At 41.4% G+C, this 18,010-nt stretch overlaps 1 protein-coding gene across 1 annotated transcript in view; it reads right to left on the bottom strand.

The window, feature by feature from the left end:
- SLC35F5 (solute carrier family 35 member F5) overlaps positions 1–4,107 on the bottom strand; it is a 39,978-nt gene extending 35,871 nt beyond the window's left edge. Inside the window, exons 1-3 of the mRNA XM_005898079.3 lie at positions 3,802–4,107; positions 2,853–2,943; positions 2,561–2,702 (exon numbers count right to left, since the gene is read on the bottom strand). Of these exons, the coding sequence (XP_005898141.1) occupies positions 2,561–2,702; positions 2,853–2,943; positions 3,802–3,841 (273 nt within the window). The 5' untranslated portion in view covers positions 3,842–4,107. The remainder of the gene's footprint in view (positions 1–2,560; positions 2,703–2,852; positions 2,944–3,801) is intronic.
- Positions 4,108–18,010: the final 13,903 nt, after the last annotated feature.

Here is an 18,010-nt window from a genome sequence, read left to right as displayed (position 1 = left end):
TCAGCAGATGAATGGATAAGAAAGCTGTGGTACATATACACAATGGAGTATTAGTCAGCCATTAAAAAGAATACATTTGAATCAGTTCTAATGAGGTGGATGAAACTGGAGCTGATTATACAGAGTGAAGTAAGCCAGAAAGAAAAACACCAATACAGTATACTAATGCATATATATGGAATTTAGAAAGATGGTAACAATAACCCTGTATACAAGACAGCAAAAGAGACACTGATGTATAGAAGTCTTTTGGACTCTGTGGGAGAGGGAGAGGGTGGGATGATTTGGGAGAATGGCACTGAAACATGTATAATACCATATATGAAACAAGTCACCAGTCCAGGTTCGATGCATGATACTGGATGCTTGGGGCTGGTGCACTGGGACGACCCAGAGGGATGGTACGGGGAGGGAGGAGGGAGGAGGGTTCAGGATGGTGAACACATGTATACCTGTGGCGGATTCATGCTGGTATATGGCAAAACCAATACAATATTGTAAAGTTAAAAAATAAAAAAAAAGGAATAAAAACAAATGAACAAAAAAAAATCCTAGTTATGTGCATTGAAAGCCCTAGAAAAAAATAACCCATAAGGAATGAGCACCACAAGAATCCAGATGATAATCTGTACCACTTTGAAAACAAAAAAACCATTGATCCTTGAAGAAAGGGTCAAATCCAAGGCAGGAATGTATGACATAAGTCTAGGACATTTTGTGTCAAAAGGCAAACAGGATGGGGTCCTACTGAAAAAAGACACTAGAGACAATTTAAAGGTGCTCTCACTGGCCAAAGATAGGGCAGTTTAAGCATCAAAGGGATAATAAGCACAATCCTATTTCTTTTTTAAAATTTAAATTTATTTATTTTTAATTGGAGGATAATTGCTTTACAATATTGTAATGGTTTCTGCCATATATTAACATGAATCAGCCATAGGTACATATGTATGTACCCACCCCCTTGAGCCTCCCTCCCACCTCTCACCCCATCCAATCCATTAAGTTGTCACAAAGCAGTGGATTTGAGCTCCCTGTGTCATATAGCAAATACAGCAAATTTCCATTGGCTATCTAATTTTACATAAAATAATTAATAACCACAATTGTTTAAAACACATCAAACATACAAAAATCCCTAAATGTATAATGATATACAAAAAATGCTCAATGATTATTTCTGGAAGTTGCTAGGTAACATTAATTTAAAATGAATAAAGAAAAGGAATAAAGATGTATCCAAACTTTCCCATATGAACCATGTTTCAGGATAACCAAACAGTAGTTGCAGAAAAGTTCTCCTTAAAGAATTTCAACTAATAAATGCAGAAGGAATGATCCTTAGAAAAATCAACATTTTATAACCTCTAGTGAAATACTCTCTCCAGTACTCTTGCCTGGAAAATCCCATGGACGGAGGAGCCTGGTAGGCAGTCCGTGGGGTCGCTAGGAGTCGGACACGACTGAGTGACCTCACTTTCACTTTCACGCACTGGAGAAGGAAATGGCAACCCACTCCAGTGTTCTTGCCTGGAGAATCCCAGGGACGGGGGAGCCCGGTGGGCTGCCATCTATGGGGTCACACAGGGTCAGACACGACTGAAGTGACTTAGCAGCAGCAGCAGCAGCAGCAGAAGGGGATGGAGGCAGCTAGATTTGAATGGGAGCAGATGAGAAAATGGTCTCTGCCTGGGTGAAGCTGGGCATGTGGATAAGTTAGGGAAGCCAAAAGGAAATGGCGTGGGTGACTTTTTAGGGACATAGAAAAGAGATGAAGAGAGAACTCAGACCAATTTCACCAGTTTTCGGATTTGCTTGGGGTGAAACTATTTGTGTTACACTGCTTCCTTTGACATTTAAATTCATTTTATAAATGCTAGTCTTCCTTTTGCCTTAATATAGCAACATGTAAGTTGAAACAGTAATTTCTGAAAATGAATTTTTGCAGGGATCGTTAACTAAAGTGAATTAAGTACCTATACAAGTTGAAAGAAAAACTAGCTTGTGAACTCAAAATACCACATTACTACCAACAGGTCATCAATAAAAACAAAATAAAATTTAATTAAAGGCAATCACCCTATACATGTATTTCACAAGAACGTTTAAATCAGCAAACACATAAATGTCCATGCACCAATGTATGTGTACAATAGTGACCATACATGAAAACTCGGATCACTTTCACTCATTTGTCCAAAAGTATTTTCACTTTCTACTAAATGGTGACTCCTGTATGGCTGTTCCACTAGAAAATAGTATTTATAAAAAAAGAAATAAATTTAGAGAAAAAAAAACACCAAAAACCCACAAATATTAAGAAAATAGGCATGTATCTCATTTTCTACATAACCTCCTTCTAGGGATTTAAGAAAACTGAATGAAACAATAAAAACAGTATCCTTTCAGCTTCAACTTGAATTGATACTCGTTTGTTATAAAAGAAAATTTAACAATATTCAAAATACCACTTAAGTGGGCATGAGAGACAGTAATGGCTACAGATAAATATAACGATATTTCAATAACACAGCATCATTCCTAGATAAGGCTTACATACCGAAGTAAGTTCTGAGGATGCAACCCATATCACATCAACAAGTAGGAGAATAACAATCCCAAGAGCCATTCGCTTCCGCTGAGTGAAACCACTGCTCTGGGAATTCATTCGGTTCATGATAAACACACACACCATTTGCAGTCTGTTTTTAGAAAAACACAGATTACATTAGAAAGGATCTTTAAAAAATAACCATATAAAAATGAGAATATAAGTACAACAGAAGTATGACATTTGTTAAGCTAATGTTCAAAGTCACACAGTTTTTGTTTTTTTAAAGTGTTGAATTTACCTTATTTTAAAGGCCTTTCTGAGATCTTGAAGAGCAATGCCTGAAAACTTAGAAGATCTGAGTCTAAACGGAGGTGAAGAACTCAGTGCACCTAAAAATCACCACAGAATAATGCTTGTGAAAACATCAACCACTCAAAATAAGACTCATAAGCTCTTTTTCACTCTTCACCTTTAAAATGAAAGCAAATGAAAGAATATCGAGTATGTGAAATATAACTGACATTTTTCTCTACACTTCTGTTATCTACTATACATTTCAAATTATACTCAAAGAATACGATACAAAGAAAAAAAGCAAAATTCAACAATCAGCATATTTAAGAATACTTCACTAGTGAAGAACAGCTTCATAATAGTTTCATAAAGACAGAACTGGATTCGCCGCTCTTGCTACTCTCTTCAGAGGCACCCAACCCCCGGACAGTGTCTAGACACGCGCCTGTTTCTAAGTGTCTTCTCCGTCCCAGATCTTGAGTGGACTTGGCAGATTTGAGAGGAAGCGATTTGTTTTGTGTATTGAGGGCACGTTTCCAAGCACCTCACATGGTCAAGGGAAAGGATCCTCCACGCTTCCCCCACCCACCCTTCAGTGTGTCTACTATTTCGATCCGAAATAGTCATTCAGGAGGTGGGTGGGGAAACAGCTGTTCAAGGGAATCTTCCTTTTTTCGAGGAGGGAAAAAAAGCAAGTTAAGGCAGTGACGTCTCCCCGGAGAAAGAGATTAAAGCCCTGAGGCGGCGGCGCCGGGAAGCTTCCTCAACTACCAGAGTCTAGACTGGGCTCGCGCGCCCCTGTCAGCCTCCCCCTCAATAGGTCCCCAGACACTGTGGCCATTTCGATCAGAGCACCTCGGCTGCTACCAGAGGCTCAAGAGTGGGGCTGTTCGGGGCCCTCGGTCCCCGGCTTCGGTTCCGAGTGATTTCGCGGCCATCCTGTGCCTACTTACCTGGCCTTCCTGCCCCGGGATGGTGTCGTGGCGGCACCATGAGCGGACCCGGCCCGGACCCGCCGCCGCCCAGGGCCACGGCCGCGGCCTCGGACTCACAGAGCTCTCGCACCGCCTGTCATTGCGCTGCGCGCAGGCCTAGCCCCTGAAGCCGCGGTGGGCCTCGGGGCGACACTGCCGACGGCAACCGGCTCCACTCGGTTCGGGAGGGCTGGGGGCGGGCGAAGGTAAGGAACCGCGCAGGCAGCGATGGCCGCGGAGGCCCTGAGCTGGACCCTGGCCCCGGCCCCGCCCCCGGCCGGCCAGCCTGCCAGCCCGGCCTGCGGCCCCGCCCCTCTCTCCGGCGCAAGGGCGGTGGCGCACGGGTTTCGTCACGACTGCGCGACTGCAGGCGGCAGGAGGGTGTACGTCTAGGTTGGTTTGTCTATTGACGGGCGCTGGGCACAGAGCGAGAAGACGCCGCTGGGACGGCAGAGAGGAGATGGGAAGAAGGGAAGCAGGGCGCGGTGGAATGAGAAGAGGGAAGAAGGCGTGGGTGGTTGAAATGGAGCGAAGGACGAGAGTGGTGCCTGAGCCTCCAGATGGCCCCGCACCAAAACAAGAGCAAACAACTGCATTTATTACAAAATTCGGTCAGGAAACTCTCAGTAGTTCTTTTCTCGAGAAGAGGACGGAAGAGCAGAATGGCCTGGGAGAACTTTTGCTTTTTGGAAACTTGTATGTAAAATAGATCCCAGGTTCGGGAATTAGAAGTTCTGTCAGTAAGGCCAAACTATTTCACCTCCCTGGCCCTCAGATTACTGAAAATTAGGCATAATAATAGTACCTGCCTCGTCTATTAATTTGTATATATGCTAGGATTACTTGAGCATACAAATGTGAAGGGTTTAGATAGTTCATACAGGTAGAACACAAATGTTAATAATTATTAAATTATACAGATTTTTTAAATTAGCTTTTGAGTAGCCCATAAGAAAAAGCCTTGACCAGCGTCCTGATATGTATTTAGAAAACGAAAATGAGACCAGAAGTTTCTTCACTGGAGTTGTCTACTACCAGCGCATTTGTAACATCTTTATGAGGTGGTGTGAAGAAATTTAAGTTTTCTTTTGTAATCACAATGAAGTGCATTTCTTACCTTCTAAATTTCTCCTGTTTTATAGAAATTGAATATATTGAATTTGTTCCGTTAACTAGTAAAGCAATACCATTGAACATTTTTTGTTGACCCCGTCAATTTCTAATAAACTATCAGCATTAAGCTCCTCTAATAAATATTTAGAAAGGTATCATGCAGAATAAAAAAATCTTAACCATTTAAATTACTTAGGGGAAATTTGTTTGCAGACATTGATCAAATTATTCCAGTAGATGCTTTATTCTTGTTTCTTTAGAGTGGCAGACCCATAGTAGACTGAAAAAAAATAATAGCATTATGAATACCTTCCAGGATCTAAGAACCAGGAAAATTAGGTTGTACTTTTTTTTTTTTCTGTTTTGAGATTTATTTTTTTAAATTTTATTTTATTTTTAAACTTTACAATATTGTATTAGTTTTGCCAAATATCGAAATGAATCTGCCACAGGTATACATGTGTTCCCCATCCTGAACCCTCCTCCCTCCTCCCTCCCCATACCATCCCTCTGGGTCGTCCCAGTGCACCAGCCCCAAGCATCCAGTATCCTGTCTGACCACTCTTTATTCTGTGATCTTGAGGACTATTATTCTCTCTACCTCAATTCATTAGAAATATGCTGATACTGTTACCTATTTCTTAAATAAATAATGCAAATGTAAGTACTTTGTAAATGTATATAAATTACCATTATTACCACTTATTTCCAGAGCATCTGTTAAAGGACAGTGCCTCTAGTCCTAGGTTAATCTTCCATTAACATGTTTTCCCAGCACACTCTGAGGAAAATTCCACTGGACTACTCTGAGTCAACAGACCCTGGTGTGATTTCTGTGGTGTGGCATTCTGAACTCAGGCATTTCTTTCTTGTGTCCCCACATCTTGTCCAAGGCCAAGCCCTTAGTAACTTCGAAGTCTTAGAAAGCTGCTTTCTGGTATAACTTTCACTCTTATTTCTGTGATTAATTCTTAGATGCAAGAACTTTACATTTCCCTCCCTACAAAATCCCAACTGTCTACATTTTCAAATATAAATTCCACAAGAACAAGAATTTTTGCCTTTATTATCCTCCACTATACCCTCAGCATCTAGACTAGGGCCCAACACAGAAGAGTGGTCAATGTCTTGAATGAACTGGAACATGTCGCTGTCTCTTGACATTTTAAAGCCTATTTTCTTCCTCATATCTTCATTTTTGTTGGTACCACTATTTTTGTAGTCTCACAGTCTTAAAAGATTGATTTTTCATTTTTATTAAATTCCTTTTTACTCTTCAAAGTTGATCACTCTTTAAGTCCTTTTGAAATCTCTCAGTAGTAGACCCTTAAAATTCATGTTATTAAGTCCGATATCTTAAAAAAAAGTTACCTAAAATATAGAGAATATAATTTCCTCAGTAATTACATGTGTCACAATATGAATATGAAGGTAAGATCATGTGTGAGTGTACAGGGCAGTCAGTAGTTCACTCCTGTACACCAGTATCAAAGATTACATTTCAAATTCAAGCCTTAGTAAAATCACAAATGGCTATGTCATGAGTCTTTGGAGCTTCCAGTTAATAGTTGAAACCACTTATAATAGTTCTGTGAATTCCAAGCGTGGAAATAAAGAACACTCAAATGAGAACAAGCAGAAAACATTTATTCAGAGCTTGCTATAGCAAGGCAGTCAGCCCACATCATTTGCTTTTGGCAGAGATTCAAAGACGGGGAAGTGTAAAAGTTTTCCAGTAGAAACAGGGATAGGCTTCAGGTATACCCTGACGGTTGGCATGGGGAAACAAGGAAAGCTAACCAGAAACAAGGCATCCTTTGTGGTTGGAGGGATACATATTTACCTTGCTCTGGTTCTAAGTTGGAAACAAGACAGAAACTTAGGAAGCTGGCAGTTATTGATCAAGTGCTGACCAACAGTCTACTCTTGTCTCTTATATTTCATCATATTTTCTACTAGAATGCTGGGCACAAAAGCTCAATAAATAATTGATTTGATTTGTATCTAACACATGGTCTAATGGATTGGCGTTCACGATTTAGTTTTCATTACTGTACACAAGAGACTGCTTTTGAATTTGAATTACTGCATTTTACGGGGTAAGTCAGAACCTTGAGAGGTTCTGAGATTTAAATCTAAGGTCCTAAGGGTTTATTGTGTACAATCAAGTCCTGCATTTTCAAGGGTTTACAGGCAGTTTGGAGGAGCAAAATATCAACAGAGAATTGAATAAAAGTTCTAAACACCCATAAAATAGGCATCTTAAGACAATGCTTGATTCATGGCCACTCATTGCCATGCCCTTGAGGGTATGGACCAGAGTTCTGCAGGCATGATCTCTTCAGGTAAATATAAAGAAAGCTTTAGAAAACAGGTGGATCTGAACTTCATTTTAATAATGGGTAGAATTTTGATGGGGATGGAATAGAGGAATGATTTTTTTTTTCTAAGAATAAAAGAATATGAGTGTAGGGGAGGAAAAGTTCTTTTTTCCTTTTACCCTCCTGGTTTTCCAGCTGGGGTCCTACAAAATTAGACTGACAAAAGCCACGTGAACAAGGGAAAAACAAGCAGTTTCTTAACCCATAGAGGGCATATCACTGGGGAGGAATCTAAAAGAAGAGTAACTCAAATTGGTGGTCAGAAGGTGGGCTAATACAGCATCTTTAATAAAACAAGAATAATTCGTAGAGATGTGATAAAGAAAAAGAGTTTCAGACTTTCAGGTGTGGCAAACCATGGGAAGGTAAATATTAATATGTGGGGCTGCTAATAGAATTAGGTTTGTTTGTGCAGCTCCATCTTGGCTTTCTGTCATCTTCATGGCTGTAAAACTTCCCAAGGAGGGCTTCCCCCATTCCATCCCTGGTCTGGGAAGATCCCACGTGCTGTGGAGCAACTAAGTCTATGTGCCACAACTGCTGAGCTTGCACTCGAGCCCATGAGCCACAACTACTGAAGCCCGCATGCCCGGAGCCTGTGCTCCACAACAAGAGAAACCACAACAATGAGAAGCCCGTGTACCTCAACTAGAAAGTAGCCCCCACTCGCTGCAGCTAGAGAAAGCCCTCTTGAGCAGCGATGAAGACCCACCGTAGCAAAAAAATTAATTTTTTTTTTTAAACTTACCAAGGAGAGGGAATGTATGTATGGCAGTCCTTTTCAGAAGTTTCTGCTTTTAGTCAGGAACTTAGTCCGCATCTATTGATTTTAATTTGCCTCCAACTTAAAATATTCCTTACTGCATGGCCACGGTACCCACTGGAGGATGGCGAACGGTGGCCAGTTGGAGGGTCTCTTAAGTATAATACTGTTCCACAATTAGACTGGTTTCGTAAGGAACAAGGGAAATGGGTAGAAGTAGCATATGTGTTGCCCTTTTTCTCTCTGCGAAATATGCCAGACTTATGTCCTAAGGATGTAGATTTGGGGGTGAAACCTTCAGCTCCCTCCTGTCCTCTTTGCCCCCGTACCTGGGGCTCCAAGCTGAGCAAACTGAAAGCCAGAGAACCCCCCTCAGAAGGGTTGCCTTGGTCTCAGAGGAAATCCAAACTGAGATTCAAACTGCCCACGTGGAGGTCCAAACAACTCCTGTCTCAGTACAACCTCAGACTACTCTGGTTTCAGTAGAAACTCAGACATTGAAGTAAGAGCTGAGATGGAGGACAGGAGACAAAGAGAAGAAGAAAAACAGGTTTCTCCAATCTACCCCTGGGATCATATGCAGAGCAGCCAGAGACTGAGGAACAGCCACACAAGCTGTTGCCTCTTTATGAAACACCCACCCGGAGAAATAATCAGTCTGTGAGAGTTAATAAGCCTTTTTCTTATCAAGAAATACAAAGAATCAAGGAGGATCTGGGAGACTATTTAGAGGACCCAGAAAAATATATTAGAGCTTTTAAAGGTGTTACTCTGCTTTATGACCTCACTTGGAAGGATGTTATGTATATCTCGGGACAAACGCTGACTCCCGACTCAAAGACTCGAGTTTTGGGAAAAGTGGTTGCTTATGGAGATGAATGGAGAAGGCAATGGCACCCCACTCCAGTACTCTTGCCTGGAAAATCCCATGGGCCGAGGAGCCTGGTAGGCTGCAGTCCATGGGGTCGCTGAGGGCCGGACACGACTGAGAGACTTCACTTTCACTTAAAATATTACTTATGCCAAAGTGACATATTCTTGTTCTCAACATGAGCAAGAGAAAAAGACGTGTCCAGAGGCAACTTATAAAACACTTGGCAGGGAACTTGCATGGTGGGCCAGTGGCTAAGACTCTGCATTCACAATGCAGTGAACCAGTGAAGCTGCTCAGTCGTGTCTGATTCTTTGCAAGCCCATGGACTGTCATGTACCAGGCTTCTCCCTCCATAGAATTTTCCAGGCAAGAGTACTGGAGTGGGTTGCCATTTCCTTCTCCAGGGGATCTTCCTGACCCAGGGATCAAACCCAGGTCTCCCACATTACAGGCAGATGCTTTACCATCTGAGCCACCAGGGAAGCCCTTAACATATTCCTTATATCAAAGTGACATATTCTGGTCCTCAACATGAGCAAGAGAAAAAGACATGTCCAGAGGCAACTTATAAAACTTGGCTGGGAACTTGCCTGGTGGGCCAGTAGCTAAGACTCTGCACTCACAATGCAGGTGGCCCCAGTTTGATCCGTGGTAAGGGAACTTATGCGAACAGTTGACTCATTGGAAAAGACTCTGATGCTGGGAGGGATTGGGGACAGGAGGAAAAGGGGACGACAGAGGATAAAATGGCTGGATGGCATCACCGACTCGATGGACGTGAGTTTGAGTGAGCTGCGGGAGTTGGTGATGGACAGGGAGGCCTGGTGTGTTGCAATTCATGGGGTCGCAAAGAATCAGACACGACTGAGTGACTGAACTGAACTGAACTGAAGGGAACTAGATCCCACATGCCACAACTGCAAGTTCACATGTTGCAACTAAGGAGCTCATGTGCCACAATTAAGACCTGGCGCGCGCGCGCGCGCACACACACACACACACACACACACACACACACACACAGACCTGGCACAGCCAAATAAAAACTAAAACACTTGGCAGAACACAGCATGTATGTAGAGAAGCAATAGGAATTAAAATTTTGTCAAGGTTGCAGATATCATGGCAAGGTTCTACTAGCTGCAGAAACTAATTCAGAGAGTTTGGACTTTGAGAAACTAAGAGCTTTTAAATAAGAGAGCACTACATAAGACATCACACTTGAGGAAACCATGTTATAGACAAAACTGATTATCAAATTAAGGCAGGTATTTTCTAAGCTAGAAAATACTGAATCTAAACATATATGTCTAGTATCCTCTTAGCACTCTGCACCATGCCAGACACCAGATTGACACTGATGCTCTTTTTCTGAAAATGGTCTCACTTGAGTATGACTTCATTTTATATCTTACTGTTGAAGGCATACTTGGTAAGGATGTAGATAAGGAAATAAGGGCCCCATCTGACTGGTGCTGAGGAATCTAATGTGGCACTGTGCATGCTCACCCTGTGCTTTCAGCCAGCTGATCAGCTTCCTGCCAACTGAGTCGCCCATGCCAGCAGGTTGTGGTTGTGGTTGTTAGTCACTCAGTCATGCCTGACTCTGTGACCCCATGGACTGTAGCCCACCAGGCTCCTTGGTCCGTGGAACTCCAAGAATACTGGAGTGGGTAGCCATTCCCTTCTCCAGGGCATCTTCCCAACTCAGAGATTGAACCTGAGTCTCCAGCACTGCAGGCAGATTCTTTACCGTCTGAGCCACCAGGGTTAGAGCAGCAGGTTAGAGCATAGTAATGAGGAGCTCGTTGACAGCTGCATCCCCTTCCCAACATGATCCTGACCTCCTCAGCTTCTCTCTTCTTCTCCCATTTTGGTCTTATGCTCTGATTCTGATACTTGATATCAACAACTTGATATCTGATACCACTCTACCAGTACAACCTTGGGTCTTTCTTATCATTTCACCGACACCTGCACTCCCATCTGCTGCCAGGCCATAAGCAAACCAAACAGCCTGTGCCTCACAGTACCTGGAACACTTTCACAGCCCATGTGGCCCCTGAATAGCCCAGGTTCCCTCAATGTTCAAATGAGAAAATTTACAAAAAGCAAACTAAGGCTGTGATATATATAATAGGTTCTTAGATGTGACTCTTTGTATTGTCTCCTGCTTTGAGCAGAGGCCCCAAAACACAGAATAAAAATAAGTAGCAGAGACAGTCATGTTCTAAGGTGAGATATTAGACTGCAAAGAGGGTGTCCTAACCCAGTTTTACTGTCAGCACACCGCTTGTATCCAGGCTGTATGTGTACACTATGAATCCATGAGAAGGATCTAAAGATGGGGAAATATGCATTTGTTTCAAGAGGTTTGCCACATGATCTGAATATTCCCATCAGCATCCCTGTATAGATTTGGGAGGTGTGTTTCTCCCCATCTCAAGAAAAGCAAGGGAGGAGGCAGGCACTTCAAGAGAGTATTCCAGAGTCTTGGCACACGTTCTCTTAATTTAAGGAACACAAAGTATGGTGCCCAAGTTCAGGGGCAAGAGGATGTAACTAGGGCCTGTAGGAGCCTTGCTGCTTGGTCTGCAGGACAAGGAAAGAGAATTCTGATGGGAATGGCCTATATTTCCAGGCACAAAAATTAAGATGAACTTCTCCTGGGCCAAAAGTGGACCACATAGGAAGGAAACATACTGGGTTTCTTTTTCTTCTCTTTTTCTTTCAGTTTTATTGGCGTATAATTGACATATGACACTGTATAAGTTTAAGCATAATGATTTGATTTACATACATCATAAAATTACTACCACAATAAGTTTCGTGAACATCCGTTGTCTCACATAGAAAGAATATTAAAGAAACAGAAAAACAGTTTCTTCCTTGTGATGAGGACTAAGGATTTGCTCTCAACAATTTTCATATATAACATTCAGCCATGTTAATTGTATTTATCATGTTGTTACATCACATCCCTATTACTTATTTTTTTAATATATTATCAACAGCAGGAAATGAGTTTTTATTGCATACTGGGCTTCTTAAGAGTGACTCTACCAACTAGGTCTGCCTAGAGAGATGAGGTCTGTAACAGAGCACTACTTGGGGGGTGGGGGGAATTGTAAGCGGTCGTGTAAATGAAACAGGGTTGTGCCTAGGGAACAAAAGGAAAATATTTCCCAGCAGCAGCATTCCACGAGATCAAGGTCTGCATTTGGAGTAGACCATGCCAGTGGTGTTCCAGTAAAGGTTTACCACCTGATCTCCAGGAAGAGTCCAGATTTGTAGCATTTCTGCCTTCCATGGTGTGATTGGTGGCTCCTGTCTCCTGCCACAGCCAACTTATGTGGGAAAGTTGCATGGTAGGACACCATTATAAAGTGTCTTTACCATGCAGATACAGTAGATGTAAATAAACTCAAGACAAGAACAGAGATAAAGTGTGTGCTCAGTTGCTCAGTCATGTCCAGCTAGCTCTTTGTGACCACGTGAACTGTAGCCTGCCAGGCTCCTCTGTCCATGGCATTGTCCAGGCAAGAATACTGGAGTGGGTTGCCAAGCCATCCTCCAAGGGATCTTCCTGACCTAAGGATTGAACTTGCATCTTCGGCATCGCAGGCAGACTCTTTATCACCAAGCCACTGGGGAAGCCCCAGACATAATAGAAAAATGTAATCAAGTAGCTAGGAGCTATTGCATATTATCCCTGATTTTTAAAAATTTATTTAACTGTAAGTATATATATATATATATAAATGGAGTAGGAAATGGCAGTCCACTCTAGAATTCTTGACTGGAAAATCCCATGGACAGAGGAGCCTGACAGGCTACAGTCCATGGGGTCACAAAGAGTTGGACATGACTGAACGACTAAGCACATTATGTATAATTTAGTTTTTTTTAAAGTCTTTCATTTTATTTATTGTTGGCTGTGATGAGTCGTCAATGCTGAACACACACTTTCTCTAGTTGCAGCAAGCAGGGATTACTCTCTAATTGTTGTGCAGAGGCTTCTCATTGTAGCAGCTTCAGTAGTTGTGGATTATAGTCTCTAGAGTGCAGGCTCAATAGCTGTGGTGCATGGGCTTAATTGCACCATGGCATGTGGAATCCTCCTGGACCAAGGATCAAACCCACGTCTCCTGCATTGGCAGGTGGATTCTTAACCACTGAAAAACCAGGGAAGTCCATAATTTAGTTTTTAATGATGACTGGATTTAACAACCATACAAAATTCCTAATAACTGAACAATTAGTGCTTGAGACATGACATAGGCAAACTTCAGCATGGGTCACTGTACTATTCTCAGAAGTCACAGATGTCATATTACAGCCAAGACCTTTTCTGTCCCTTCCCTGGTACCCTTGCTCTGCCTTATCCTTTATCCATGGAGGCTTCAGAAACAGGATAACAATATACAGCCTTGCTGTACTCCTTTCCCAATTTGGAACTGGTCAGTTATTCGAGATCATTCTATTGTTTTTGAGATTGCACCCAAGTACTGCATTGCAGGACTCTTTTGTTGACTATGAGGGCTATTCCATTTTTATTAAGGGATTCTTGCTCACAGTAGGATATAATGGTCATCTGAATTAAATTTGCCCGTTCCCATCCATTTTAGGTCACTGATACCTAAAATGTCAATGTTACACTCTTGCCATCTCCTGCTTGACCACATCCAGTTTACTTTGATTCATGTACCTAACATTCCAGGTTCATAGACAATATTGTTCTTTACAGCATCGGACTTTCACCACCAGATGCATCCACAACTGAGGGCTGTTTCTACTTTGGCCCAGCTGCCATTCTCTCTGGAGCTAATTGCTATTAGTAATATGCTCTTTTCCAGTAGCATATTGGACACCTTCTGACCTGAGGGCCTCATCTTCTGGTGTCATATCTTTTTGCCTTTTCATACTGTTCATGGAGTTCTTGCAGCAGGAATACTTAAGTGGTTTACCATTCCCTCCTCCAGTGGACTATGTTTTGTCAGAACTTTCCACCATGATCCATCCATCTTGGGTGGCCCTGCACAGCATGGCTCATTGCTTCATTCAGATACACAGGCCCCTTCACCATGACAAGGCTGTGATCCAAGAAGGGGTTTGATTTTTAAATTTTTAACATTTTTAAATATTTAAAAGTACCTTTTTATGCACAGAATATCCTTTAGAAAGTGTGCAATACAAGTATGTACAAATGTATGTATGTATATATTATTTACTATACTAAATATTTTACACCATAAGTTTATAACACTATAATTCTTGGTAAGGAAGAAAATATTCTAGAATTATAACTTAAAACATATTGTAAGTCTGAAAAGATACTGTTTCCTACCATAGGTCCTCATATGACCATTGATCAAAAATTATTTATTAATGCTCTCTTTTATGACCATTGCTAGACAATGTGGGGAATATATTCATTGACTCACAAATATTTATTGAGAGCCTGTTATATTCCACCCTCTATTTAAGACAATAGACTATCTGAAAATGACCTTAACTTCAAAGCACTGGAGACCTAACAGTAAATAAAATAAACAAACCCCTGGGGACTTCCCTGGTAGTACAGTGGCTAGGACTCTGTGCTTACAACACCAAGGACCCAGGTTCAGTCCCTGGTCAGAAAAGTAGATCCCACATGGCCCTACTAAGACCAGCACAGCCAAATCAGTCAAGCAATAAATAAATAAATATTTAAAAATAAATAAATAAAGCCCTTATATTCTGGAATTTATTTTCTAGAGGTAGACAATAAATAAACAAAACCAAAAACAAGTAAACACAGACCGTGATAAGTGCTCTGAAGAAAATAAAGATGGAGATGTGATAGTAAGTAGAAGAGACCAGTTTCCAGTGGACCTGTTAGGGAAGGCCTGTCTAAAGAGGTGACTTGTGTTCAGAAGACTGAGATTGAACCATAAATGTGAATAGCTGTGGGGAGAGCAATCAATGGAGGAAATAACAGGTGGTTTAAGAAGACCAGGTGTGGCTGAGGCCTCAGTGGGCAAGATGAGGTATGCTGCTGCTGCTGCTGCTAAGTCGCTTCAGTCGTGTCTGACTCTGTGCGACCCCATAGACGGCAGCCCACCAGGCTCCTTTGTCCATGGGATTTTCCAGGCAAGAGTACTGGACCATTGCCTTCTCCCAAGAAGAGGTATAAGATGGGTTAACTGGTAAGCACTGGCCAAGACAAAATTAAAAAAAACAAACAAACAAACCTCTGGCTGCCATATGAAGAATGAATAGGAGAGTGGATACAGGGAAAAGGGAGAAATTAAAAGATTATTTTCCGAGTTCTGAGGAAGATGACAGTCTTGGATTTGATAAGGAGTTCCTATGGCTCATCGGGTAAAGAATCCTCCTGCAGTGCAGAGACACAGGAGACACGGTTTTGATCTCTGGGTCTGGAAGATCCCACGGAGGAGGAAGTGGCAACCCACTCCAGCATTCTTGCCTGGAAAACTTCCAGGTCACAAAGAGTCGGACACAACTGAGTGACTGAGGGCACACATACACAGCAACCAAGACATGCCTTGCAAGAGGTAGGGAATGTAAATCCTATAGAAAATGTCCTTAATTTGCCTTCTAAAAGAATCTCTAGGTTGAAATTTTTTATGCACTGAGCAGTTTGCTTTCATGGATATTGTTAGGTTAGATTTTAAAAGTTAAACCTTGCAAAATCTAAATTACCCACAGTCCCGCTTCACCTTCCCAAGTCCTCTGTATTGTGATTTCCAGAATTGTTAATTGCAGTTCAGTTATGCATTAAGATATAAAATAGTTACTTTTAAAATCGAGAATTTGTGGGTGGTGAGAAGACCAGGCAGCCAAAATTCTCAGAAAATCCTCATCTTAGAATGACCTTAACTTCAGATTCTCCCCCTGCCAGGAATTTGTCTCATTAATGGCTCCTTGAAGCAGCTGTTGTCACTGAAATAGACTTTTGAGGTCATTAGGTATGAGAAGGACACATAAACTAGGAAAATTTGAAAAATGTGGTTAGAGTCCACTAAATTTAGAATTAACATCTTAGCAAAGGTTAATTTTTTTCTTTTTTAGAGCAGTTTTATTTTCACAATCAGATTAAGTAGAAAATACAAAGAATTTCTCTGTAATCCTTCCAACTCAACTTCTCCCCTCTACCAACATCCCTAAACAGATCAACAGTATTTTAAATTCTACATGAACACAATTTTTCATGCCTTTCTTGTCTGACAAAGATAAACAAGTGAAGATTTGTTTTTCACAACATGCATTTATTGCAGCTAAGATAAGTCTCTGATATTTCATCATGATTACCCTTCGATTTTCCTCATAGACCAAGTCAATCACTGCCCCTTGGTCACTAAAGCAGCTCCTATGCTATTTCACAGACTTTCCTGTTATCAGTAGGATATATCAGCTGCCTTCATTCCCCCACCTTCCCAGCCAGACTTACACTGTCAATGGTCTTTTTTCCTTAAATAAGTGAAAGGAATACATTTTCTGAAACTAATCACATACCATGCTGGATGTATCTGCCTGTGCCTTATTGGTCAACTAAAGCCTTGAACTTTAATCAAAATGTACCATCATAGGGTAAAGTAATTCAGAAAGAGAAAAACAAAGATTGTATGATATCATTTATATATGGAATCTAGAAAAATGGTACAGATTAATTTATTTGCAAAGCAGAAACTGAGACACAGATGTAGAGAATAAATGTATGGAAACCAAGGGGGAGAAGGGGTGGGTGAACTGATTTAGGAGATTGGGATTGACATATATATACTGCTGCTGCTGCTGCTAAGTCGCTTCAGTCGTGTCCGCCTCTGTGCGACCTCAGACGGCAGCCCACCAGGCTCACCCGTCCCTGGGATTCTCCAGGCAAGAATACTGGAGTGGGTTGCCATTTCCTTCTCCAAATATATATATATACTATGTATAAAATAGATAACTAATGAGAACTTACTGTATAGCACAGGGAACCCTACTCAGTTCTCTGTGGTGACCTAAATGGGAAGGAAATTTAAAAAGTGGATATACTTACAGCTGATTCACTTTGCCATACAGCAAAAACTAACAAAACATTGTAAAGCAATTATACTCCAATAAAAAATTAGTAAAATGAAAAGAGAAAGATTACTTGAATTCGACCCAACCCTTTCTCACACAGTTCTTGGAAAAAAAACTGTTGTGGAGACAATTCAGTACAAACAAAGTGGGATTAATTAAACAAATTAGCAGGAATCTAGTGCTTTGATTCATTACCTTGCTCTTTATCCTGTACTTACTTTGTGCCAGGTGTGGTGCTTGCCACATAATAGTAAATAAATCAGCAATGGCCCCCATTCTTGCAGAGCTCCATCTAAGGTGCTTGTTCTCAGTGGGCTAATTTTATCTACCTCCCCTCCCACCCCCCCAACCCAAGAACAATTGGCAACATCTGGACACAATTTTTGGTTGTTACAACAGAAAGGCACTACTAACCTCTAGCAGGTAGAGGCAAGAAAGGCTTCTCAACACCTCTAATACACAGGACAGCTCCATAATAATGCCATTGGTGCCCCCAAATAGCCACTGCCCCAAATGTCAATAGTGCTGAGGTTGAGACGCTTTGGTCTAATGAATGGAAATATATTACAGATTTACTGAACAGTAAACTAAATCCTCTGTGGAGGATTCCCAGCAGGAAATCATCACTTAGAATGAAGTGTTTGGGATTTATATAGACATCTCAAACTTACAAACAGAAATAAGTCCAGCCTACATCAGAAGAAGGTATAAGAATATATAGGAGGTTTTGCTCACTGTGATGTTTTCCGATTCTAGTACAATGATTCTCAACCTAAGGACTGATGTAGAATTCCAAAGAGAGTTTTAAAAACTTCTGGTGACCAGTTTGTACCTCTACTAGGTATACAGTAGGGAAATGTGAAACCTAACACAGAGTTGAGAGCTATCTCAGATCCTACCCACAGGGAACAACTGTAGTGGAGACAGTTCAGTAAACCTTTAGGGATATTTAAACTTTCTTTCCTTCTTTTCCTTTCTTTCTTTCTC

Source organism: Bos mutus, chromosome 2 (genome assembly GCF_027580195.1).
Source record: "Bos mutus isolate GX-2022 chromosome 2, NWIPB_WYAK_1.1, whole genome shotgun sequence".
Taxonomy (NCBI): domain Eukaryota; kingdom Metazoa; phylum Chordata; class Mammalia; order Artiodactyla; family Bovidae; genus Bos; species Bos mutus.
Note: the sequence above shows the minus strand (reverse complement) of the source record. Positions and strands in the feature narration are given on the sequence as shown.